We start from the raw sequence: 24,335 nt of genomic DNA, 5'->3' as shown, positions 1-24,335 counted from the left end.
GATACCAAAGGCACCAAAGCAGTTGCCTCCCCACCTTTCATACGGGCTGAACTGGTCCTGGACGAATGCCGAGTCCTGAGGGAATGTCGCGTTGCTGTGACTGGCGCCACCGCCATCGTTCATCGTTGTTGACCACTAATATTACAGGTCCCAGTCATCTTCATCAGGCAACGGCATGCCTCCACCACAAACATTAGCTTCGATCATATACCGGTGGAGTGCGTCAGGATAATCGTTCGATAACGACCATTCATTAGCCTCCTTCAACTCCCTTATATCATGCACCAGCCCAACTTCCAAATCCCCCATCGGTGCCGCAAGCCCCTTTACTAGCTCCCAAGTCCACGTATCTTCGCTCCACTGATGCACCATGTGAAACGGCAACTTTATTGTGTGCCACATATCAAGAACGACGTCCGCACTGTGCATTGCGTTCCTGAGCGTTCCCGCGATCTGCCCTCCAAGCATCGCGGGATCAGGGTTACACATCAGTGAGACCAACTCATTTGCAAAAGTCTCGTGCTGAGACCATAATACCCTGAAATAGAAATATTCCGGCGCAACCTCTGCTTTGTGGACTATAAGGTCGTAGAGCATGTTCATCCGCAGTCCGTCGAATGCTTGGAGCGGGATCTCCCAGCAGTGCATCGTTACCATATCTGATGGCGCGATACTACGCTCTACCCACCCCAAAGCCATGATGGGTGGTTGCTGAATGAGCATTCGGCGCCAACTTGCCTCTGACCGTCGATATGTGTCGCTGCTTTCAAGGAAATCTTGCATGTCGCCGGCGCCAAAGGCAATGGCGCATGACTTGTGGTCGTCGGCGGGGAACCAGTATGGGAACTTTGATGCTAGGAGGGTATTTGGTTGGCGTGGTGTGCTTTTAGGTGCTGGTTGGAAGAATAGGGCCTGTTGGATTTTGGCAGATTTTTGAATGCAGTTGGCCCATTGCCGGCAGACTCGTTGGGCGAGGAGGAGTGTTTGGATGTCAACTTGTGTGAGGATGGCTTCTAGGAGCTCGGTTGGTAAAGATTGGAGGTCCATTGTTGCTCTTTATTTTGCGGGATTGAGGTGAATGAAGAATCTGGACGCGCTTAAAAAGACTATGGAGGGCTATCAACAAGGTGCCGCTTCAAAATTCAAAAAACAAGGATGCCCCTGGATCTCCTCGTGTCTGGTTAGCGGGGGTCGAAGCCGCCCCCACATTTTCGGAGCTAGTCTATTTCATCTTTAGGTTGGTGTTTGAGATGTTTGAGACACAGTTGCTGAGACAGCGTTATTGTAAAACGTACAATTCATCACAGAAACTTTTATAACAACTATCGGGTTGACTGTATTCACAAATATTCACAAATATACACTCCCCAGGGCTTAACCACACCAATCGTAAAATCGACCCCGACCACGCATTATCTAGATGCAGTGATGGTGGCAACGGGCTTGATGTCCTCCGGCCTGTAGTCGGGATCTTCAAGGTAGCTCCAGGCCGGCATGAAATTGATAGAGCCACATCCACCGGACTTGGGCATACCGAAGATGTCCGTTTGGTCGGGGAGCTTCTCGTACCAGCAAGTGCAGGTATTCTTGTAGCTGTCTCCGAGGATCGAAGTGTCTGTGTCTTTACATTTCACGTCGCCGTGGTCTCCTTGAGATCCAACACCTGTAGGGTCAGACTCGCTGCTGCCAACTGCCATGAGTTGGTATACCTGTGGGTATTGTCAGTATGTGAATTACAGGGATAGAAAGGTCTTTGATATGGGTCACTTACCAGGCAGACTTCCTGGAGACTTCCACCGTATTTCTGGTCTGTTGTTGAGGTGTCGCACTATTTGAAGCGGTTGGTTAGTCTTCGACATGAAATCCAACGTGGCAGATATTGACGTACCCCGTTCATGATTGTACGCAACCTATCCATGCAAAGATCAGTGTCTCGGAGACCCTCTCCTTTGGGCGGCCAAGTCGTCATTCCAATGCAGGCACCCGAGGCAAAGTAAGCGCCAATCCAAAGCTTATCTTTGCCGCCGTTAATGCTGTAGCTTCCACTCGCGCCGAGGGACTTCCCCTTGCCATCCTTTGTCACTCCACAACCTTGATCAATGGGAGGAGTGAAGACATGATTGTAAAGATTCTTATCACTGCAGAAATCTCTGATCTTTGCGTCGGCCTCAGATACACTGAATGCTGACCGACCCGAGGGGTTGCTGCTTCCAGACTTGGCACACGTCGGGTCGGGAGTATTGACATAAGAGCTGAACTCTCGCATCTGACTATTGTACGTGGTAGGGTAGTCCGACTCCGGTGCCAGAGTGTCAGTATCGGCCTCGTCGGGGAGTGTGATATTATCACTGTCATCGAGGTCGTTGGCGACATAGCTCCCGTCATCGTTGGTGGTGAATCCATCGGCGGAAAGCTCGCCTCCGTTAATGCCGAATGTTCCGTTTCCCGACGTCAAAAACATGGCGCTGGTCTTTGGGTGCCATTCAAGAGCTTCGCGGTCGGCAAGGGGGAGCCAGGGGTATTGATTGCCATCCAGCTTAGACTGCACATATTTGGCTTTGCGAAGAGTCAGTATACTCATTGATACACTATTTGCAATACATGAAAGAGAGAGTGAACATACCTAGGGCATATTGGGCATAGTTGTCCGCTGTTCACAAGAAGATGGAACGTTAGTTATAAAATGATTAGCTGGGGGGCTGGATTAGACGCACCATTCATTGTGATACCATCTTGAGCAATATACTGTCTCTGCGTGCGTGCCAGAATTTTACAAGCCAGTGGCTGATAAACATCCCACTTGACCTTCTTCCGGTCGTATCCCCGGTCATAATCGTGACGCTTGTACTCGTAGACATACATAGTCAGATCTTTAATTCGACGATTTTTGTTTTGTGAGTAGGTCATGACTGTAGCATGCATGAATTCGTGCAGAATAATGTATGCTAATCGAAAACAGTGATCTGTCAGGTAATGCTTTTGCGAATATTCACAAAAGGGAAGTGTGACATACCTTGATTCTTGTACTTTGACACATCATATCTCCACTTGAAGTCATCGCTATGCTTCACAGCGTCAACGACCTCGTCAAGCTTCTTGTAGTTGAAGAACTGATCGCAGAAATGGATGTTGGAGACGGCATCCGCCTTGTCATAGCTAGGCGCAGTGTTGGGATCCGAGGCATCTTTCTTGGTATTCCACTGATAGGCGATGACGCCTTGCTTGCTGCACCGATTCTGATATTTCTTATCTTTTGCCGAGCCACAGCGAGCATTCATCTTGTAGCCAGGCCAAACTCCACTGAGTCGGAAAGTTGAAATGTGCTCGAACACGGATTGGATGTTGCCCTGCCAGTCTTTGTTGAGTGCACTTGGACCTAGGTAATCGAGGGCGCCAGGATCATTGCCAAAGTCAATCGTCTTGACATGCTCAGCCATGGTGACTGCATCTTCGTGGGCCGCTTTAATCGCCTTCTGTTGGTCAGAGCTGCAGTCCTGGAAGCTTAACCACGTCCACAGAGCAGAAGCACCATCGTCTCGTTCCTGAATAGGAGAGGCTTGAGTAGAAGAGAGAAGAAGTAATGCCGATCCCAGAAGAATCGGCAGCCGTCGAAAATTAATCATCTTGACGAGCGCCGAGATACACTCGCGATGTGAGGGGAAGACAGAATAAACAACTGCTTTTGTAAGATGTACTTCAATTCTTCATGCCTGACATGAGTCTTATATATACACAAAAATGGGCGTAGAGTAGCAATAAGCCGCACAGACTTCCTCATTTCTCTTCCTGCATGCTCAAGCTAAGCAAATCTTAGCATGTGTATAGCCAGATTGATATGCTATCATTGGTTGATTCGTCTGGTTCCTTGAACGCCAAGACGCTCGACGTTCAGTTTGAAACTCCTCTTCGTCAAGTAAATGCGGGAGAAAAGCCAAAACTAAAAACAGTACCCGCCCCCAAAAGCCTCGCCGAGTTTGCCGAATTGTTTTCCTATTCTGTACGAGGCTCGGCGCCACAAAGGGCCCTGGGCCTTGTGGGCGCGTAAAGAGAACCCTGCACGGAGGATAGATCAGTCTGACTCAACCCGATAGCTGTAACACCGGCTCTTCATCAAATTTGAGTAGATCTCTAATTCATGCTCATGCAACTACTGTACCAACTTTATAGTCTGTGGACATGCTTGGTCCAACTTCAGGCTTCTGTTGGATTTTCTCCTAATCGGCAAGATTTGGATATATTTTGTTGTGAGGAAATCGCAACTAACTCGCTATGTTTGCTGGTCATACGGGAATTTTCCTGCAAACATAAATAGCCCGTAAGCAGCGTTTCACTGACTGAGGCTGAGGCTTAGGTTGGGGTCTGCATTGTGCTTGGCGGAGGTGCCAAGACTTCTCTCACCCTTCACAACCGGCCACGAATTCGCTCAACTTCAACCCCCAAAAACCTACTTCTGCCCCCAAAACTTGGGTCTACTTGCAAAATCTTGCGCGAAAATAATACTCTGACTCACTGATATTTCTGAGGGCCTTTCAGGCCCCCCCTCCGTACAAGTTTCAGTTGATCGCCAGCGATCAAAATGTCACAGAACAACAAGAACATCAAGGCAGATGAGGGCCAACAGCTGCCAAGAGCTCAGAGAGCGCGGTTCTCATCAACTTCTCTTGTCAAGACCCTAACCGCTGTATTTTCTGTTGCTCTCCTTCTCTGGATCTTTCGACGACCATTTGTCGGGGGCTTTACCTACAACCCCGAAATCCAAGCAGCTGAGAAGGGAGACCCGTTGGCTAAGCCTTCATTCAAGAGTCCAAATATCAATTCTCCTAACAGCAGATGCTCCCTACCTACCACGCGCTACGACATCCAGACTGGCATTACGGCTTGCTATCCTTCTTCCGGCGGCATCTGGCTTGCAGATTTAGGGCCCGTGGAGCTACAATACCTGGGCATCAATCGTTTCGATTCCACTGAGCGATCCTTGAACAAAGCCGAAGAAGACCACTTCTGTCACGAGCTACGAAAGTTTGGTGGTGCTTGGTACAACCCCAAGTCGCCTGATGATCTTTGGGTTGGCGGAGAGTGCAGTGAGCTTGATGAATTCGAACCTGTTTTCTCAATTGAACGCCGAGTTGCATTTCCAGAAAAGGGAGGTGTGTGGGTTCTAGGTAGAGATGAGAAGACTGTCAGATTTCCGCTTGGAATGGCTGGTGTCCAAAATTCATTGACAATGGAAGAGCGCTCGATGGCGTTGGAAAAACTGGGTGCAGATTACTGTGACGATGTTGCGGAGTGCCCTCTACTAGATGACCTCAAGAAGGAACCATTCGACCTTGCCGATGGCCTAGACATTTGAATATGATAATGTCACGCAAGTTTATATCAGCAATATTTTTAACGAGTTCGCTTTCTCATGGCGCATTTCCTCGCGACCCTTTTGTCGACGACGATAGATTATATTCGGCAGAGTAAGCTTGCTTTCCCCATACTAACAAAGCGCCCAAGGTTTGGAATTGGGCATCACAAATCGCAGCCTACTTTTTACGGGTATCCTGTTGGCTGCCTAGCCGAAGGTGTTTGATTCGGCATGCAATCAGCTCTGCAAGGCCGCATCCTCACCTAACAATGTATTATCATTGCCATAAAGGGTTGGTAGACAGAAGAAGTGGGAGGACGAGGCGGAGGTGACCAAGAAAACATGTTAATTTCAGGCAAATTGTCGCCCCAAGGCTCGGCTAATCTTGGCTGCCAGGTTAGTGTGCATGGCCAAGAAAAGAGGTATGCACAAATGACCCAGGCAAGCAGCTGAGTTTTCCAAACGACGCTCATGTATAATCAAATCATTCCATATGCCCTGATATGTAAGTACATACCTCCCAGCGCCTTACTTGCATGTGTGTGACATCGAAACATGTTTTGTAAGAGCGCTTTTTCGACAAAGGGGAGTTTCGGTGGAGCACCAACACGCTACAAACCCCGGCACTTCCGGACGGAGCCGTTATTCTCCAAGTGGGAAATCAGCCTGTTTTCAAACCAATAGGAGGGAATTCAGAGCCCCTATTCCCCCACTTCGCGTCCAAATCACTGTATGGTCCTAATTTTCCTAGGAGTTGCGCTGATTATGTGCAGCCTTAGTTTACCTCCAAACCAATGATGGCGGCCCTATGACCCAAGATCTCGCCGCGAACCACGCTTTACGTCGATTTCCAAGCAAGTGCTAAGAGCAAGAGTGTATCTAGTGGAGCTAACATGTCTTGATCGATTTCCGCATATCCCCAACCAGTAAAATACGGTTAACTAGTTGGCCCCTCTAGCTTGCCCAGGAAATAAGGAGTTCTTGGCTAGTACAGTGTAAAAAATATTTTACGTATATACTCTCCCCCCTCCCAGGAGGAGCTCTGGTCGTGCAGTATGCAGAAACTACGACTATTGTCCTGGCTTTCTCCCAGGAGGGCCATAGTTGGATGTGTACTGATTGTTGTCCTTCAAATATCCTACTTCCTACATCGGAGCAATTTGCTTCCTTGGCAAGGTATGGAAGATCTGCGCGGAACTTACCGACCTGAACACCTTTTTAATGATCGTCAGGAACAGCCGGGGCAGTTCTTCGGCATAATGTCGTTCACCAACTTGTCGGCTTGACCAATTCCTATGCCTCGAATTCTGCGAATGCCAGTGTTGGCCTTGTTCTGGCATCGATTCATACCGACGACTTGACGTGGCTACTGGATTATTGCACTGAAAGGTAATCTGGCTCTTTCGGCAATTTCACTTCCGGAGGCTTACCGCCATGTTTAGCGGCAGTGTGCCATTCGTTTACACAACGGAGCGATCTCCCGAGTTCGGTCTGCTAGTTCCCCCTACACTCCGCGGTCGAGAGGCTTCCGCTTATCTTTCCTACGTTATCGAATTCTACGATCATCTCCCGGAATACTCAATTTTTGTCCATGCATTCCCCGAGCAATGGCACAATGACCTTTTTGGGCCTTATACCCTGAACACTTTGAGGAATATTCGGCTCCAGTCCGTCGATGCTTATGGATATGTGAATCTTCGATGCCAGCACAACCCGGGCTGCCCAACAAGCGTATATCCGCTAAGTCCGAGCCAGGCCGACATTGAAAATCACGACATCCGCGCATATTTTTCGGACGCCTATCAGCAAATCTTCAACGTGACCTCAGACAAGGTACCTGGTGCCATCGGAAATGTCTGCTGTGGACAGTTCGCAGTTAGCCGAGACAGAATTAGAGCGCGACCCAGAGAAGACTATCAACGGATTCTAGATTGGGCCGCGACAACTGAACTAACAAATGATTTTGGTGTCGGGTGGGTTCTAGAAAAGCTGTGGCACATTATATTCGGCATGGATGCAGTCTAGTGAGTCTATCCTTTCTTTTGTGCGGAATACCACCGTGGCACTACGATGGTTTACTAATTATATCATTCACAGCTGCCCTCGCTTTGAACAATGCCGCTGCGATGTTTACGGCTGGTGTGGACCTCTACCATCGGGAGAGTCACTGCAAGCAGTTATCAAGCCAGATCCCCACGACGGCTCTCCTACATAGCAAATCGAAAACAGAAGAAGTCAAGATGACGAATAGAATGTTAATTCCGATACCCCCAGTGTCCTTCTCGCTATCCAAGCCCTTTAGCGAAGTTTTATTCTATCTTGTCCTATGTTCAAATCCATTTCACCTCCACGGAGATGCAGCGAACCCATCACGGAACATGGTTGATACGCATTCAATTCAATATCCCGCTGCATTTGGTAAGGTCTCTGGGGTGTCTGCTCGGAATTTATTGGTGATCAAGTTCCCAAATGAGGGGGACCACTCAACTCGAGGAGTGAGGCTTTCCAGGCCCCAGAGCTCAGACACAAATTTAAGAATCGAGGTGTGAGTAAAGTCATTGTTGCCGGAGGTCGGCTTGTTCTGCACCAAACCCTTCTCAACCCAAGGAGAGATCAACAGCGTCGGCACTCGGACACCGAGACGGTCAAAATGGAAAGTATAGTTCTGTCCATCGCTTGCCTTCTCTGTGTAGGTGAGGCTGTCACCGGCAGGAACGCCAGTGGGCGGGGGAACATGGTCGGCAAACCCTCCATGCTCATCCCAAGTGATAATGAACAAGGTTTGGTTCCACTGTGGCGAGCTTCGCAAGGCCTCGTAGATGCCCTTCATGAAATTTTCGCCCATGTTGATGGGAGATTTCGGGTGCATTGACATGTAATCACAACATTCCGGGTTAATCCAGGTGAATTGGGGCAGGTTCCCAGCCTTGGCATCTGTATAGAAGCGATCGATTGGAAGTACATTAGTTTTGTCTTTTCCAGACTTGGCAGTCCATTGATAAAACATGGCATCAGGAGGGAAGCTCGATGGTCCGATGTCGGTTGTATTCTGGTAGTTGATCCAGGTGATGTTCTTCTCAGACAACTGCTGGAAGACCGACTTCTGGGGCATTCCGGAGTTGTAAAACACCTCTCCATTGTCACCATGACCGTAAGATGTTCCGGATGTCAGGTATGCTCTATTTGGATCTGTTGGTCCAGGAATAGCCGCAAACCAGCGATCGAACAGTATGTAGTTCTCTGCCATAGCATTCGTGACGGGGACAAGCTCAGGCTGATAGTAATTGATCACCTCAGCCGCCTCCATCATGTTGTTTTGTAAGCTATACATATAGCTTTGCTCGGTCACGAATCCGCTCATGGCCGAATTTGCATTTGCCTCTGGGTGATAAGTGCCAAAGACTTGCATGTTGCCGCCCGTGATAGTATGATCGGGATCGTCCGACGCGACGTTTTTCGCGATGCCGGCCGCACACACCTCCTCTGAACTTGACTCGGAGACGTTGGCCGGATTGCAATACTTCCTGTTGACCAATCCATCGATGTTTGGGTCGTAAGTAAGACCACCTACGAGGGTGTCAAACGATCGATTCTCCTGCACAAGCACAACAACATTCTTGATGTTTTTCATGCCCGAAGCATGTGGTCGACCCACGGCACCAAGGCCGAGGCCGAGTATGATGAATGCAAGAGTGAGTGTCATTGCTGAGATGCACGGAGTGGGAGTTGAATTCAGCTTTGGGATTGTAGTGTCATTTATGAACCGTCAATCATGTTTATCTTCTACCAGGAACCGACCCGGATTGATGTCGCATCGTGGTGGATGCATTCCGACGTCCCCACATAAACATCACGTAGATCCACTGAGAGCGCCCGAATCTGAGATATTTGTCGATCACCTTTTCCCCTGAGACCCCCGCATCGCTAAACGCGAGTCCACGGCATTCTGGATACATATACCGTCGCTCTTATTGGCCATTGGCCAACCTTCCGTCCTTGATCGTCACTTGAGGTTGCAGAGCCTTTTAAACCTAGAGCTTGACCCGCCGGCCTACGAAACAAATGTTGCATCGCCCTCACAACCCCTCATAACATGACAGACGGGATTGAATGATTGCAAAAGAGGAACCATCTCGTTATTGGAAGAACCAATTGCCCACAGCGATAGCGCATGTGAGTTTGGTCAGAAAACCAAATTTTGTCTGTAGCAGTACTTCTTGAATTGATCCAAATTTGGATATATAGTTTCTCGGTGCCTAATGATTTTCAAGCCAAGCAAGCTTATTGACCTGTGATGGAACGTCGCAACAATTGCCTCTATAATCTCCACGAAGCCACGCATGGACTTGCCGGATTTCCGAAAGGCCGGCGCCCGGAATCGAATCGAGTTCTCCGGCGGATCTAGGTAGGCACTCATATATATTTTCCCCCAAACTTCCGAATAGATGTTGGTTGATTCGTATCTCGGGACTTCCCCCAACGATTCATCTACAATCACACATTTCGGGATACCGTCCGGAGTATAGATACGGCGACTCTAGATCTACCCCCAGCCCAGCTCCGGGAGTTTCTCCTATCTAAGTGAAAAATTCGCTAAGAGATTTGATTGGCTCTGGGAGTAACTTTACCATTGTCCTAATGTACTCCGTATATTTGGAAATTTAAAGCCCTTTTTCCCTTTCCGAAACGGTTTTCAAGAGCTAAGTTAAATCTTATGAAAATTACCATGCCTAATCTCGCCATGAGTATTCCCCTGGGACTAAGTCTGTCGAGCACATCTCCTTTATATCCCTATAAGTCCTGGCTTTAGTCTGACTAACTCCCCAACCGAACTCGCACCCGTTTCGTCCCAGGCCATGGCGACAGGATGGTTTTCTCAGCATAAAATGCTACATCGCGGACCATCGTCCCCACCAATTTGGAATGATGGCGCCGGGCGTCCGGCTCGTCAATCTAGACGTCGAGCACCCCATGCACAATGCGACAGGATCTGCCATTGTCTCGCGTTTAGATGTTCTCCGCTAGCCGGAGACTGCCGGTAGCCCTCTCGACAGCGAGTTCGTCGAGCGTCGGCGGTGTCTTGCAGGTCAGTCGTTTGCTTCCCAATTGGGAGATCACCCAGCTCCAGGGCCACCACCCAAGCGACCGCAAGACCGAGGTGCTTTATATTCATGCCCACGAGACCGTGATACACATGGACGCAGATTAATTGGGTGATCTCGACTCCATTCACTACCACGAGATCACAGCTGAGCCCGTCGAGTTGGTGGCCAAGCCACAGTTCGCCATCCAAAGTTACGAGTGGAAAAGCGGCCTTTTTGGGAGCCAGAGGCTGTCATTTCCAGTGCCAATTCCGAGGTCCTCAAATTCTACTTGTAAATTCGGCTTTCGAGACCCAAAAAGTATCTCTCATGAGGTATGGAGACCCTCATGAAGGGAATACAGCCTCATGTGAGAATTTAGTAATGAGCGAATACCCAAAAAGTAGAAAGCGACATGTTCCCTCGATTCTACTGGTCAGCCAGTCAAAAATCTTAGCGGGTTCATTGGTGCATCATATACTTCCGAAATGAATAAACATCTGGAATTATCCAAATGGCTCAGCAGAGGCTTCACTGATGCCAGTCTTTAGTTCCCGCAGTATATGGATGTTCGGGGTTTGGTCAAAGCATGGCTAAATATCCCGAACAAGTTGACAGTAACTTTCTTAGGTTGAGTAGTATCTCCCAACTGCCTCAACTATTTTTTCACCTCTGTCATCTCGGTGAAGCAAAGTCCGAAGGAGTTCTAATTTCCCCGCATGCCTGAGCGCGATCGGCAGCGGGGAAATATTGGCCTATGAGACTCGAGACACACAGTACGAATTATTGTGGTCGTGTCTTGTATAAAAGAATGGGGGAATTTTTTGAACTGCTAGTCAATGGATTTTCATCAAGACAGAGAAAATAAAAGAGCAACATTTCAACCCCGAGGGACAGTTAGCCTCTGCAGCTACAGATGACGATGCAGAAGATTCTCTGCCTGTCTTTGCTACTAATAGGTGCATCGCATGGAGAAATAACCTGTAATCGGAGATCCAAGATTGTGAAATCCCTGAATGTCAGGAGAAATGTCAGCTCGGATTCGACGCTAACGCCATTGCAAGTCGGCAATGGGAACTTTGCTTTCGGCGCCGACATCACCGGTCTCCAGACCTTCGCTCCATTTGCCATCATGTCCACCTGGGGATGGCATAACTTCAGCTTACCAACTACAGCAGGGCAAACCTCGCCCGATGGTAAGACATGTCCACTTTCTCCTTAATCTGGAGAAACTACTGACACCACTCAGACTTCACGGGGCTTGACTGGTGGACTCATGGGAGACTGGTCAACTACGACATGCCCAACAATGCTGAAAATGACATCTCAAACTGGTTGATCAAGAATCCCCAGCGACTCAATCTGGCAAGGACTGGAGTTTCCTTTGGAGATGTCAACGTCACCGAGGCCGATCTGCAACACAAGAGTCAAGAACTAGACCTGTGGTCGGGAATAATCAACTCATCCTTCGTCTATAACAATACATCTGTTAGTGTTGAGACGGTCGCGGATCCAGTCACCGATACCGTCGGAATCAGTGTGGAATCCAAACTTTTTCAAGACAGCCTGGGAATATTCTTCGATTTCCCGTACTCGGATCTCAACAAGTTCGACGCTCCATTCGTCGGTGTTTGGAATGCGACGTCAAAACATTCCACCAAATTGACCAAAATCAACTCCTACTCCGCTGAAATCAAGCACACATTGGATGAGAATAGCTATTATGTGACAATCAACTGGGAGACCCCTGGTGCTATCTCTGGCCCAACCGATGGGACGCATCGCTATCACTTCCAGTCAACCAGTAGCCGCGTGCGCATGACTGTCAGCTTCTCTCTCGAGCCCAGCAAACAGAGCAAAGATCTCAAATTCTCAGACTTGAAGCGGCAATCCGAGTCTTGGTGGCAATCCTACTGGTGCAAAGGAGCATTTGTTGATCTGTCGGCTGCCGCCACTGTTAATAGCAGTGCCGCGGAGCTGCAACGACGTACAATCCTCTCACAATACCTCGTTGCCGTCAATGAAGCATCATCAAATCCGCCTCAGGAGTCGGGTCTAGTCAACAATGGCTGGTATGGAAAGTTCCATCTCGAGATGACTTTGTGGCACCTGGCACAGTTCGCCCGCTGGAATCACTTTGACCTGTTGGAGCGCAGCGTCCCTTCAATTTACGAGCGTCTCCTTCCTTCAAGCATTGTTCGTGCTAAAGACCAGGGGTATAGTGGAGCACGATGGGGGAAGATGACAGATCCCACTGGCCGATCAGCACCTGGTGAGATCAATGCCCTCCTAATATGGCAACAGCCGCACCCAATGTATTTTGCCGAGCTTGAGCATCGAGCCTTCCCAGGAAAAGCGACCTTGGCTAAATGGGATGCCATTCTCACTGCTTCTGCGGACTTCATGGCTTCCTTCGCGTGGTGGAATACGTCAACTGCTGTCTATGACCTGGGACCGCCCATGTACCCCGTCTCCGAAAACACTTCCCCTAACGTAACGGTCAACCCGACCTTCGAGCTGGCATACTGGCGCTTTGGGCTGGATATTGCTGTGCGCTGGAAGGAACGACAGGGTCAGTCGGCTCCAAAGCTGTGGATTCAGGTTCTCGAGAATCTGGCTCCGCTTCCTATTGTTGAGGACGCCTATGCCGTATACGAAGGCATCCCGAACATGTGGACCAGCAACGACACGACAAACGACCACCCAGCTATGACTGGCATCTACGGTCTTTTGCCGCCACCATTAACCGGCTCGCCAATCAATTTGACGATCGCACGGAATACAGCCGATAAGGTCAAGGAGCTTTGGGCGCTGGAGGATTCATATGGCTGGGATTTCTCGATGTTAGCACTGAATTCGTTACGTCTGGGTGATGTTGAGCAGGCAGTCGCATATCTGCTCGATCCGCGATTCCAATTTGATGACGCTGGGTATCCCGAGGGAGGACGTCGGGTTCCGACTCCGTACATGCCAGATGCTGCTTCTCTACTGCTCACAATGGCCATGATGGCTGGGGGCTGGGATGGAGCGGCAGGGGCCCACTTTCCCAAAGACTGGCCTGTGGAGGTGGACGGGTTTAGCCCTGCAATGTGATAGATCAATCAAATTTGAGGGCCAATAATAACGGCTGATAAGAAGTACTGTATCTGTGCCCTCCGTGATATTGCGGCCCACCCACCGCTTCCGCTTATGGGTGCGCCCTAAATTCCCATCATACTTATTTTTGTATGGCATCTCCATACAAAAGGCATGTACCTCACATTTCTAGTATTCTTCTAAAATCGAGATATCTCTATTAGGGATGCCTGTTTTTTAAAACTTTTTCTAGATTCTAATAGGCATGATCTTTAATCTATAAGGTTTTTAGGAATTCTAGCCTAAGATTAAAGATGTCATAATAGATTTAAAATTTCCTCATAGTAGTTTTTTATTAGGAGAAAAATAGAAGGGAGAGTATTGTATCCTACTATATCTAATTTCTATTTTAAAAACTATGAATAGGAGTAATAGATAGATAATTATCTATGTAGCTAGTTAAATATAGAAGAAAAAAGTGTTGTTGTATATCTAGACCGAATAATCTATATGGAATAGCTATGTATTTTTTGTATGGAGATGCCATACAAAAAAAAGGTGACGGGGATTTAGTGCGCACCCATAAGCGGAAGCGGTGGGTCGGCCGCAATATCACGGAGGGCACAGATAATAGCTAGCCCATGGACGGTTTTTAGATTTGTCCAAGTTTTAACAAACTTCCCCAGATTTACTCTCACGGGCCGCGCCTCCGGGTCCGCGGCAAACGCCCAGCCTCATCAGGAGTCTTCCATGTCCTTCCTCGCAAAACTACGCGTTTGCACTTTGTTTAGACACCGACTGAGACCGCTAGATCTACCCTCGCCCCTGCATTCCCCACAACTTAATCTCTTTTTCTTCCCCGTTCCATATCTTTCCTTTCCATACCTCGCACCAGGATTGACCTCGACAACAAAACCATCACCGTCTAGGTAAGTACGAATATCAGAGGCGCAGGTCCTTAAGGAAGATTCTCTTAAGTCTGATTAGGAACGGTTCTACAGAGCATACAAACTCCGCATGAGCCTACGACAGGTGTTGAAGCTCTCCAATCATATCTTTACATGACACCAGACATCGCACGAACCTATTCGACACTCGCATTTATCGCCATCATGGTCTACGCCATGGAAATCTACACTGATGGTGGCTGTCGAGGCAATGGAAGCCCATGGGCAATAGGAGCCGCTGCCGCCGCTTTCAAGACAAAATGGGGAAAATATCATGGCTGGACAAGAATCTTACCCTCATATCCCCCACCTACAAACCAGCGTGCGGAAATTGTAGCCATAATTCTGGCGCTGGAACAAGCCCTGGAGAAGTATCAGGAGCTTGACACCAATCCATATCTAGATGTCACAATCTATTCTGACTCTAAATATGCGGTTAACTGTATGAAATCGTGGATTTACAAGTGGACCAACAATGGGTGGATCAACGCTGCTGGCAACCCCGTTGCAAACCGTGACCTTCTGGAGGAGGCTTCGGATCTTGACGACAGATTGAGAAACGAGGGAGATGTCGAGTACATCTGGATTCCGAGAGAGGAGAATGAGGTTGCCGATCGATTCTGTAACGAGGCGCTGGACAGGGAGTGAGAGACAAGGCAACGATGATCATTGAAGTGGCATGTTCCACCAGCATTAATGCTAGCCAGTTGATTATGCAACGAGAGGATGGACAGACAGTTAAATGAACGGAGATTACCCTCCAAAATATCGTATGTTTACCAGCATCCCACTATTCAAAGCAGGGCATGTCTATAGATTCCGATGTAATCGTCACTGACACGTGGAATAAAATTAATAAATAGAGACTATGCCCAGGCATACTGACTTAACAAGTCAGAGACCAAATACTGTATGACAGAACTTTTATTTTGCAATGTCTTGTACTGGTGTCAAGGCGAACCATCCTCAACACAGACGGTCGACTACAGGTCCTACGCATTTTAATAATATACTACGCGTGGTCGTCGCTGCCTATCTTGCGAACCTCTTCCGCGCCTTCGATGCAGCGCTTGAGCTAATCTGCGGGGCTCATTATTTCCGCTATAATTTAGGATGATATTAATGGCACGACAAGAGCGTTCATGACACGACATACTAAGCCCCTTTCAGTTAGCTCCCACCCGCCGCCAAAGTGTAGCCTCGACCCCTACAAAAACACTGCTAAGCCATTAATGCCGCGTTACAACAGAGCACCATTTATAAAAGTAGCAGAAACTTTGTAATTACTGATAGTTAAGTAGTCACATACTTAAGGTAGAATTAATATTTAGGCTTACATAGAGAGATATGGATATATACCTGAGGCCTCAGCCGTGTTCATGCAGAAGTCGAAGGTACCTTTTTGTTAGTGGGTGGGAGCTAACCCAAAAGGGGTTTAGTTTGTCGTGTCATGAACGTTCTTGTCGTGCCATTAACGTCATCCTATTTTTATTGTTGTTGCCTCGCGGGAGTTGCTTGCCTCTGCAGCTAGCTCGTCAACACTCATGCAGTCTTGGAAGACTCGATTTTGAGCTCGCTCTTTCCCCCTGTATGTAAAATAAGGGCGAAGCGATAAGTAACCCGTTATTGGCAAAATCTATACTCTCCTTGGTGCTCTTGACTACGTGGGGTCACTAATAAAGAATAAAATTTGTGCAGAATTCAATCTTGGCGAACCCCGCTTTCCTCGTGCTATGATCCACTCAAAAGCCATCACTGCATGAGCACCGCAAAGACTCTTGGACCTTATCCAGCTCCCTCATTACCTTAAGAGTCCGAGCGGAGGCATCTGCTGCGACTACTGCCGCCGATTGCCCGACGGTGCCACCAGTGACAATCATTCCGCCGTCGGTTACACCTGGGCCTTGCACATGCATTGCCGGTTCTTACGATTAGTGTCAATCAAGCTTGGATATCTTGCCGATATGTAACCCCAGTACCGATACCGCGACGACTACTATGAGTGGAGTGTCTACAACTACAACTACTCCAGTCAACACGGTCACCATCACTGAAAACTGGATCTTGCCAACTCCTACTGCTTATAACCGTATGTTCTCATTTAAATGATGTGAAGCCCGAGCTAACCTGATTGATCAGGTGTGAACTACTACCAATACCTTAACAAAAACGTCTATTCTTACGGCTCAGGGGGGTGTGCAAACTGTGGCTGCGGCGGTGGTGGCTACGAAACTTCCGACTGGAATTGTAACTACAGTTGCTATACCAGCGGACTGACTCGGAACATTAACTTTGAGTCTGCAAACTATCTCGACTGGAACACCATTACTTGCCAATTGCCTGGCCAAGTCAAAGCGATAGACTGCTGGCAGTGGACCGTCGTCTTCCAAGGATTCATCCATGCAACCCAGATCGGCAAGTATACTGTTGCGCCTTACAAAGTCACAGATAATGCGCTCTTCTTCTGGGGTGGAGAGAAGGCGTACTCGTCCTATGCAAATGGTAACGTCGATGGCGTTGTTAGCTACTCAGCCGTCTGGTGTGCCTACTACCTTTGACTACGATTTGGTGGCTAGGGAATTCTTCCCCATCACTTTCATTTACGTCAATGGATATGGACCGGGCAAGACTCAAGTTACCATAACTGAGCCTAATGGTACCATGTATCCGACGGACTTGAACCTGTTTGTGCCACCTTGCCCCAGCGGCCCTTTGTTCCTCAGGCTTGGAGACTTCGCACACGCGGACCCCCAAACAGATTCCCTTCTTGTTTGGATACCAGATGATCTGTGGATAGCAATCGCAAATTCTACTACTAGTTATAAGAAATAAACTTGGGGAAATCCGAGGCTATCGTGTATTCGCAAGATGTTTGATAAAAGCTCCAAAAAGACTAATTAAATGGCATCGTCAAATCATGCATTCCTTTGATACGACTTGCTTTGGAGAACTCCCAACGACCTCTATGTAGAGTTCCCTCCCTATTAAAGATGAGATAACAACATTTGAGCCCCACGTTTCTTACTCTGTGAGTCATCTTGAAAGGGCTGACGGTAGGGCAAAATCGCGGCTAAGGTAGCCCCTCGAACGTAGCCCCTCGAACTTAGCAAGGACATCTTTAGTAAATTTTCATACTCTCTAGTGGGCCGAGAATTGCTACACATATCCAAGAGACTTTTAGACGATTCAAAAAGGAAAATACATGCACCAAAATCCCCGACACTCAGTCCAATTCTTCCTCTAAGGTGTCGATGTCGACGTACCCCACCAAGTTTAGCAGTTCGTGCAAGACACGCTCGAGGTCTGGATCATTTGGGCTGCTGAACTTCACAAGGTCGGAATGGTTGCGATTGAGAGGGTGTGTATTGATGTGACCCGCACCCCAAACTTCGCCATCTGTAGCGGAACCGCGATCGACAAGAATCCTCTTCGGGGTTCCTATCATCTTCCACTGTCCATCCGCAGTCTATCACAGTATGAGCAAGCGTTTTCAATTGAGAGATCAGTGAGAGGGGCCTCGATACCTTTTTCGGTGAGAAAGAAGGTTCCATCTCGTAAAAGTATATGATCTTCGGCATTTTCATTGAAGAATCTGATCTGGCGGATTCCGATTTGAACTTTCGACTGAGATCTTGTAGAGTTTCGGATTCATACATGATAGACTTGACGAGAAACTCATTGGGTTGACCTCGGATCATCCCTTCAAGAACTTCGACATGCATGCCGTGGCTTGGTACACCGAAGAATAGGGCGCCGTGGAGGTTTTTGAAGAAACTGCCGGCTTCCGGACTCTCCCTTTCCTGTAATAGTGCCTGCTCGATAGTTTAGCTCTGGGTCATTCGACATTTTCAGTACTAATAGTTACCTCTTTCACAGTAAGTCCTCCAAGACTATGCGCAATAAAGAACGAAGGAACGGCGAAGGCATTCCCAAGGTGAGACATTGTAGAGCTCAAGACCGACTGGGACCGGCGTCTCATAACGCTTCGCATCTCATCCCGTAAGAGTTTGCCTAAATCTTTCAATGTTTGTGTTGACTCGTTCCCATCGAGCCTTGTTTTGGAGCCATAGGTCATCAACCGAGCGTTCGGAAGACGGTCTCGTAGTACGTCCAACACCCACATGAAAGACTGAGATGCACCCTTGTATTTGAACGATCCCCAAGCATGGCCGCCAAGGCCGGCAACGGCGCATACACTAAAAAGTACGTCATTAGCATCTGGTATCTTACTCCGAGGACAATGGCAAATTACTTACTCGATCATGTGCGGCACATCGGGAGGCGGAGAGTAGAGAACAGTCACTCCGCGAAAATGAGTATCGACGGTGATATATGTATCGTCTTCATCAGAGGTCGGCCCAAATTCCCATTCCTCCTTCCCCGGCGTCGACAAACACGCAGGTTGGGGCCTCCACGCCACAACTGCCACCTTGTCTCCCGTCTGACTTGTAGCCAGAGCTTTGATGCGTCCCACGACGGTCGGCTCAATACCAAGCTTACGACTGAGGTATGAGAGTAAATCAGGACCTGTATGCTCAGGCTTTATTCCCCGGATCCGATAATCCAGATCCTTGGTAACCTGGGGTAAAGTTGCAGTCTCGGGAGACATAGGGGGCCGGGCAAATCCTGGATTGTTGACGCCATTTGATGGTCTGCGCAGAGGACCTGGCCGCAATGGGTCCCAGATATTTGGGATGTTGAATTGGTTGCCCATTGATTCCCTCCTTGGTCGTATGTCGAGGCCATCAATATGCTCAGGGATCACTATAGGCGACGGTGAACCTGCGCCTTCGGAATTTTCACGTGAGATCGAAACATGTTGACCGGGAGATGGCTCCGTCTCACGATTTTCCAGGAAAAAAGTCTCCAGTTCGTCCTGAAACTTACTCGCATCTGTCAACTTGAATCAGAACATCGAGTATCCGCTTGAGTATTGTTGCAAGGGATGCTCTTACCATTGGAATTGGTGAACTCAAATCGTAGGTGGCCTAGTGAAAGGAGGAATTGAGTATCTTGTGCTGGCAGATCATCCTCAACAATGCTATCCGCGATCTCCTGTCTTGGGTCTCTTCCTGCCAACCCTGGCTCTTTGTCAGGTGGGGAATGGCGAAGCAAGTCACTAAAACGCCTTAGAAGACCGGTCTTGTTCATCGAGTTTCTGCCTTTTTTAGTTTTCCGAGAAACGAGCTCAACTCGAATTCTTATGCCTGAATCGCTTGTGTGAATTGAATTCCCAAAAAGTCGCAAAGGAACATCGATGTGATAGTATGGTTTGCTCTGTTGCACTAAGAAAGAGACTGATTTGTTTCGGCCGTCGAGATCAGACCATAGCTTTAGTGGCTGAGCGGTACCCTCTGAGCCCCTTCCAGAAGTGATTTCTTCGACTTGAAATGTATGCAGCAAGGCCTTCCCTCGGAGCGCACATTGGAAAGCGATAGCATCAATATCATAACCAAATCTATATGATGGCTTGCGGTCTTTGTGTCGCCATGTTTCGATACCATCAAATTCATCGACATTGCAGGCTTCAAAAAGACGGATCTCGGGGGCATAGAAACGCTCATGTTTGGTATATGGGTGGATTTGAATGATCGAAGGAACTTTGTGACATATTAGTGGGCAATCCTCGGACATGCTGGAAGTAAAAGCCTCACGATGTTGCACAATCCCCCACTCCTTGTCGATTCCGATACTCACTACCGACCGGTCTCCTGACTGAGTGACAACGTCTACTGTATGAAGAGCCCTCTCTTCTTGAAGAGAGTGAGGCTGACTATGCGAATTGGTAAGCAAAATTCTGCTCAAGTTTGTCTAGGAATGTCAACCCTTACACAGTGGCCAAGTCTTCGTCCTTTTCATGAGTATAGACACGCCGCCGTAAGTACGGAGAGAGCCTTTGGGAGCGATAGCTAGACTGTCGTTGTTTCAATGTCTGTTGTGCATACTCGTGCAGTACTCCTCTATCGCTCAGCCTGAAGACCCTTGAGAATATCAACTCTGAGCCGTGAGAAGATAACTCGTGATCTCGAAATCTGGCTAACACAAGATTCCATAACTTCTCACAGTGCACTGCACTCAAAGGGGGCGCTCTTGTTCTTTTAAGTGCCTCGTGGAGCTCAATCAAATGGTGGAAAAGAGGCCAGGTATTCTCCTCGACAGGCTTGAGAGCCGATGGTAAGGTGACTTCATATTGAGGAGCGGCTTTGGCGGCTATCACTTGAGATATGCGATGTAGGTCGGACTGTTTGAAGACAACAGAAAACAGATCCCTATGATTCCAGCGAATATTAGCGGCGGCCTCAAAGCGACTGTGAGAAGGATCAGATGGACTGCGATGAAAGACTGACAGGATGATATCATCCAATTTTGCATTCATGATATGCAGCTGCAAATCAACACGCCTCTCAAGGAGATCCAGGTCGGAGGGGTTATAGACATAACAAGCGGTTTCATGCAGCAGGTTTGTCTGGGGCGTTGTGTCTTGGCGACGCCATCTTGGATTGTGGTGAAGAAAGTCATTGCATTCATCCCAGGTTTGCTGGAATTCATGGTATGACTCAAGAGTCGTGTGTTGAAATCGCAGGATCCGACGGAAGCACCTAAAAGTTCGGTAGAAGGCATGGAAACGTTTAGCAATCCCTTGGATCCTTTCTGTGGGCAGCGCGGCAAGTGGGCCTGCTTGAGCACAGGCAACCCAAAGCTGCAACATGGTGGAAGTAGCGAAGATCGGAGCATTTTGGGGATGAAAATGATATTAATAAGATTTACCCCGAGATCCCTTTTTCGCCGCTATGAGCACGTCCCAATCAAATTCAAAGGGAAAAGAGGCTCTTCAGACGAAGAGAACACGTTCCTGAATTCTAAGCTTTGAGTGGTCGATTGTTCCGTTATATTGGGATGCGCTCGTAGCGCTAGTGGCGTTAGGCACGGACATCACCTTTTTCAATCAGCTCCTCGTGGCCCGCATGACATGTCGTGTCCTGAAAAGTATAACTTCTGCAGTCGTCAGGATTCCCAACCATTTTTGATGGTATGCGGAAGAGCCTTTGAGATCATCGTCTGGCTATGGCGACAGCGCGTCCGATCGACGACGAAGGAAATGTGTCAACGTGGCAAAGGATAAACAATTGGCTACCGTTCCCTTTTGGCGACCATCCGTGGTGGATCGACGGTACTACCCGGGTTCCTGATGAGAAGGACGAGAACCCACGGCTCTGGCGGGAAGGGGTGATCAACATCTTCGATCATAATGGTTTCGACTTGCAGGTCTTCATCGTCGCGGCGTCCGGCTTCTTGACAGATTCATACTCACTGTTCGCGACCAATGTGATCTTGCCCCTGCTGGCCTTCTTGTATTGGCCAGATCGAGCGGACAAACTGCCGGAGCTCTATATCAATGTTGCGACCTTGGCTGGGTCCGTTGTTGGACAGCTGCTCTTTGGGTGGTTGACCGATCGACTTGGACGAAGAAAGCTCTATGGTCTTGAGCTGGTGCTGGTAATATTTGCGACGCTAGGGATGTCACAGGCTTCAAATGGCATGTACAACAACATGAACATATTGAGCTGGATGATATTTTATCGCTTTTTTCTCGGAATGGGTATTGGGGCTGAATATCCCCTGAGTGCTGTGATCACCGCGGAGTTTGCCAGTACCAAGTACCGGGCAAGAATGATGGCCGCTGTATTTCTGATGCAACCGTTGGGGCAGGTCCTTGCAGCTGCAATTGGATGGGGAGTCTTGACAGGTTTGATGCAATCGCGCGGTCTACAGGGTCTCCCAGACCGTGGAGCTGAGTTTGATCGACTCTCTGTGGAGCAACAGCATCTAATCCTGTCAACACTGGATAGTGTTTGGCGCTGGGTAGTTGGTGCTGGCTGCATCCCTGCTCTTCTTGCCATCCTCTGGAGATTTTCTATCCCAGAGTCGCCTCGCTATACGATGGATGTTGCTCATGATCCCAAACAAGCAATCATGGCTACCAAGCGCCAGTTCCGACGTACTGTACAATTGTTAGAATCCCACAACGTGTCCTCGGATGAGGGCGATACTCTGGCTCCTTCGAACCCACGAAGTTTTCCGACATCTCCTGCGCTTACTGCTTCTCCCGATCCAGTACAAGACAGCGACTCGACTTTTTGGACTTTCTTCTTCGTTGAGGGCAATATCCGATACCTTGCAGCGACTTCTATCTGCTGGTTTTTGCTTGATTTCTGCTTTTATGCTCTAGGGATCAACTCCCCACGACCACTTGCCGCTTTGTGGGCCTCATCGATCCCAAATGTCACCATAACCTCTGTTCTCCAAGCTGCCACGACTACGATGACAATTCCTTTCACTCATCCGGTCACATTTAATGGGAATGTTTACAATGTTACAACTTCAATTCTTGCAAATATACCGCCTCCAACAACCACAATCACCAGCCTGGTGGCAGCCACACATTCAAGCCTCCACATTCCTGACTACCAAAATATTTGGGACCCAACATACAACATGTTCACTGAACTATCCCACAACGCAAAGTTCTATATTCTCACCATATCAATCACCTCCTTGGTCGGTGGTGGACTGTTGATTTGGATCATTGACTTCATTCCGCGGAAGACTTGGTTGGTGTCGTCATTTCTGCTGTTGAGTATTTGGTTTGCCGTGTTAGGAGGTGTCCTGGTAGCGACCGAGTTCACAGAGGGCTATGTGGCCAACGTGGTACTGTACGCCTTCTGTCAATTTCTGTTCAATCTTGGTAAGTCTTCCGCTCGAGATTCGGTACATTTCATCCGCTTACATTTTGACGTTTATAGGCCCAAATACCTTGACTTTTATTGTGAGTCTTTCCATAACTACATGATGAAGAGGATTTGACACTAATTTACTTCAGATTCCTGCAGAAATCTTTCCCACCAGATTCCGTGCCACCTGCCATGGTATCTCGGCTGCTTGTGGAAAGCTTGGCGCCATCGTCATTCTCATCCTCACAGAGAAGACTATCCTGAACGCTAATCCTCGGGCCTTGGACAAACTTCTTGGTGCTTTCTCAGTCCCACTGGCAGCTGGGGCTTTCTTTGCGTGGATATGGATCCCCGATCTGCAAACACCACCAACCGGTGATGCACGGGCACTTCGTCTACCACGACTGCCCAACAAAAGTCTGGAACGGTTAGCAAAGGGATGGGCATTCGCGAACGGGACTGATCAAACTCAAGACCCACGCACTCGTCTTCCAAAAGGTGAAAATCAAAGATTGGGTTTTTCGAATAAGCTTCTTGATGCATGGGTTTTCCTTCGATACAGGGGCAAGAGAAGAGTCTTGGGGACAACTAGCACCTCGGTTAGAAGAGCCGGAGAAACTGATGGGTCTATACGAGTGGAAGAGAACAACCTTGCATCAAATCCGCGAGACGACCTCGAAATGTATTCTTAATTTCATGGGCAGACGACTAGAAATCTAATGAAGTATATACATATAATGATTTTTTCTTCATGTATAATCATCGCCCAGCCATGCTATTTGGTGTCCTAGACGCTGTTTCTGCTATTTTTGCCTATCGATTCTCCTCTTTCTTACAATTTTCAAATTCTCCTTTGCCCGTAGGACATGATATACAGTCAGATATCCCCAGACCACGCTCACCAGCAACACACTCACAATGACTCCAATCAAGCTAGCCACGGTGAACCCCGCCGAGGCCCTCTGAAATTTACCACTGCCATGTAACGAATCGGTTCCCAATCCAACTTGCATTGATCCCGCCACGATAGTTACGAAACCGAACACCGAGAAGAGCCAAGCAAAGTTTCGTTCCAAGAATGCCTTCGTCCAAAGAGGCTCCGACATGAAGCCGCGCATGAAGTTTTCACCGGAGAACATACTGGGGGTAA

The 24,335-nt window shown here is 48.4% G+C and overlaps 11 protein-coding genes across 11 annotated transcripts; 7 read left to right on the top strand and 4 right to left on the bottom strand.

Moving 5' to 3' along the window:
* Nucleotides 1-141: 141 nt before the first annotated feature.
* Nucleotides 142-1,047, bottom strand: N7473_006968 (F-box protein; the record flags this gene model as incomplete). Its single annotated transcript, XM_057152908.1, has 1 exon — nt 142-1,047. The coding sequence occupies one exon, from the start codon at nt 1,045-1,047 to the stop codon at nt 142-144; it is 906 nt and encodes a 301-aa protein (XP_057007246.1).
* Nucleotides 1,048-1,412: 365 nt separating this feature from the next.
* Nucleotides 1,413-3,623, bottom strand: N7473_006967 (uncharacterized protein; the record flags this gene model as incomplete). Its single annotated transcript, XM_057152907.1, has 6 exons — nt 1,413-1,709; nt 1,772-1,828; nt 1,889-2,556; nt 2,624-2,650; nt 2,715-2,945; nt 3,014-3,623. The coding sequence occupies 6 exons, from the start codon at nt 3,621-3,623 to the stop codon at nt 1,413-1,415; spliced, it is 1,890 nt and encodes a 629-aa protein (XP_057007245.1).
* A 953-nt stretch (nt 3,624-4,576) lies between these two features.
* Nucleotides 4,577-5,350, top strand: N7473_006966 (uncharacterized protein; the record flags this gene model as incomplete). The annotated part of the gene is made up of 1 exon (XM_057152906.1): nt 4,577-5,350. One exon carries the CDS (start codon nt 4,577-4,579, stop codon nt 5,348-5,350), a length of 774 nt encoding a protein of 257 aa, XP_057007244.1.
* Nucleotides 5,351-6,405: 1,055 nt separating this feature from the next.
* On the top strand, nt 6,406-7,565 carry N7473_006965 (DUF3431 domain-containing protein; the record flags this gene model as incomplete). The annotated part of the gene is made up of 4 exons (XM_057152905.1): nt 6,406-6,526; nt 6,589-6,739; nt 6,793-7,374; nt 7,448-7,565. The coding sequence occupies 4 exons, from the start codon at nt 6,406-6,408 to the stop codon at nt 7,563-7,565; spliced, it is 972 nt and encodes a 323-aa protein (XP_057007243.1).
* A 183-nt stretch (nt 7,566-7,748) lies between these two features.
* Nucleotides 7,749-9,053, bottom strand: N7473_006964 (putative phosphatidylglycerol specific phospholipase; the record flags this gene model as incomplete). The annotated part of the gene is made up of 1 exon (XM_057152904.1): nt 7,749-9,053. The coding sequence occupies one exon, from the start codon at nt 9,051-9,053 to the stop codon at nt 7,749-7,751; it is 1,305 nt and encodes a 434-aa protein (XP_057007242.1).
* Nucleotides 9,054-10,361: 1,308 nt separating this feature from the next.
* Nucleotides 10,362-10,559, top strand: N7473_006963 (reducing type I polyketide synthase; the record flags this gene model as incomplete). The annotated part of the gene is made up of 1 exon (XM_057152903.1): nt 10,362-10,559. The coding sequence occupies one exon, from the start codon at nt 10,362-10,364 to the stop codon at nt 10,557-10,559; it is 198 nt and encodes a 65-aa protein (XP_057007241.1).
* Nucleotides 10,560-11,563: 1,004 nt separating this feature from the next.
* On the top strand, nt 11,564-13,524 carry N7473_006962 (uncharacterized protein; the record flags this gene model as incomplete). The annotated part of the gene is made up of 2 exons (XM_057152902.1): nt 11,564-11,627; nt 11,681-13,524. 2 exons carry the CDS (start codon nt 11,564-11,566, stop codon nt 13,522-13,524), a joined length of 1,908 nt encoding a protein of 635 aa, XP_057007240.1.
* Nucleotides 13,525-14,618: 1,094 nt separating this feature from the next.
* On the top strand, nt 14,619-15,101 carry N7473_006961 (ribonuclease H1; the record flags this gene model as incomplete). Its single annotated transcript, XM_057152901.1, has 1 exon — nt 14,619-15,101. One exon carries the CDS (start codon nt 14,619-14,621, stop codon nt 15,099-15,101), a length of 483 nt encoding a protein of 160 aa, XP_057007239.1.
* A 1,350-nt stretch (nt 15,102-16,451) lies between these two features.
* Nucleotides 16,452-17,011, top strand: N7473_006960 (uncharacterized protein; the record flags this gene model as incomplete). The annotated part of the gene is made up of 2 exons (XM_057152900.1): nt 16,452-16,542; nt 16,593-17,011. The coding sequence occupies 2 exons, from the start codon at nt 16,452-16,454 to the stop codon at nt 17,009-17,011; spliced, it is 510 nt and encodes a 169-aa protein (XP_057007238.1).
* Nucleotides 17,012-17,676: 665 nt separating this feature from the next.
* On the bottom strand, nt 17,677-19,604 carry N7473_006959 (uncharacterized protein; the record flags this gene model as incomplete). Its single annotated transcript, XM_057152899.1, has 5 exons — nt 17,677-17,919; nt 17,978-18,265; nt 18,319-18,649; nt 18,710-19,346; nt 19,409-19,604. 5 exons carry the CDS (start codon nt 19,602-19,604, stop codon nt 17,677-17,679), a joined length of 1,695 nt encoding a protein of 564 aa, XP_057007237.1.
* A 1,914-nt stretch (nt 19,605-21,518) lies between these two features.
* Nucleotides 21,519-23,905, top strand: N7473_006958 (major facilitator superfamily domain-containing protein; the record flags this gene model as incomplete). Its single annotated transcript, XM_057152898.1, has 4 exons — nt 21,519-23,199; nt 23,258-23,280; nt 23,335-23,683; nt 23,748-23,905. The coding sequence occupies 4 exons, from the start codon at nt 21,519-21,521 to the stop codon at nt 23,903-23,905; spliced, it is 2,211 nt and encodes a 736-aa protein (XP_057007236.1).
* Between the last annotated feature and the right edge of the window lie 430 nt (nt 23,906-24,335).

Source organism: Penicillium subrubescens (genome assembly GCF_028828155.1).
Source record: "Penicillium subrubescens strain IBT 31985 chromosome Unknown utg000005l_segment0_segment0, whole genome shotgun sequence".
Classification (NCBI taxonomy): Eukaryota; Fungi; Ascomycota; class Eurotiomycetes; order Eurotiales; family Aspergillaceae; genus Penicillium; species Penicillium subrubescens.
Note: the sequence above shows the minus strand (reverse complement) of the source record. Positions and strands in the feature narration are given on the sequence as shown.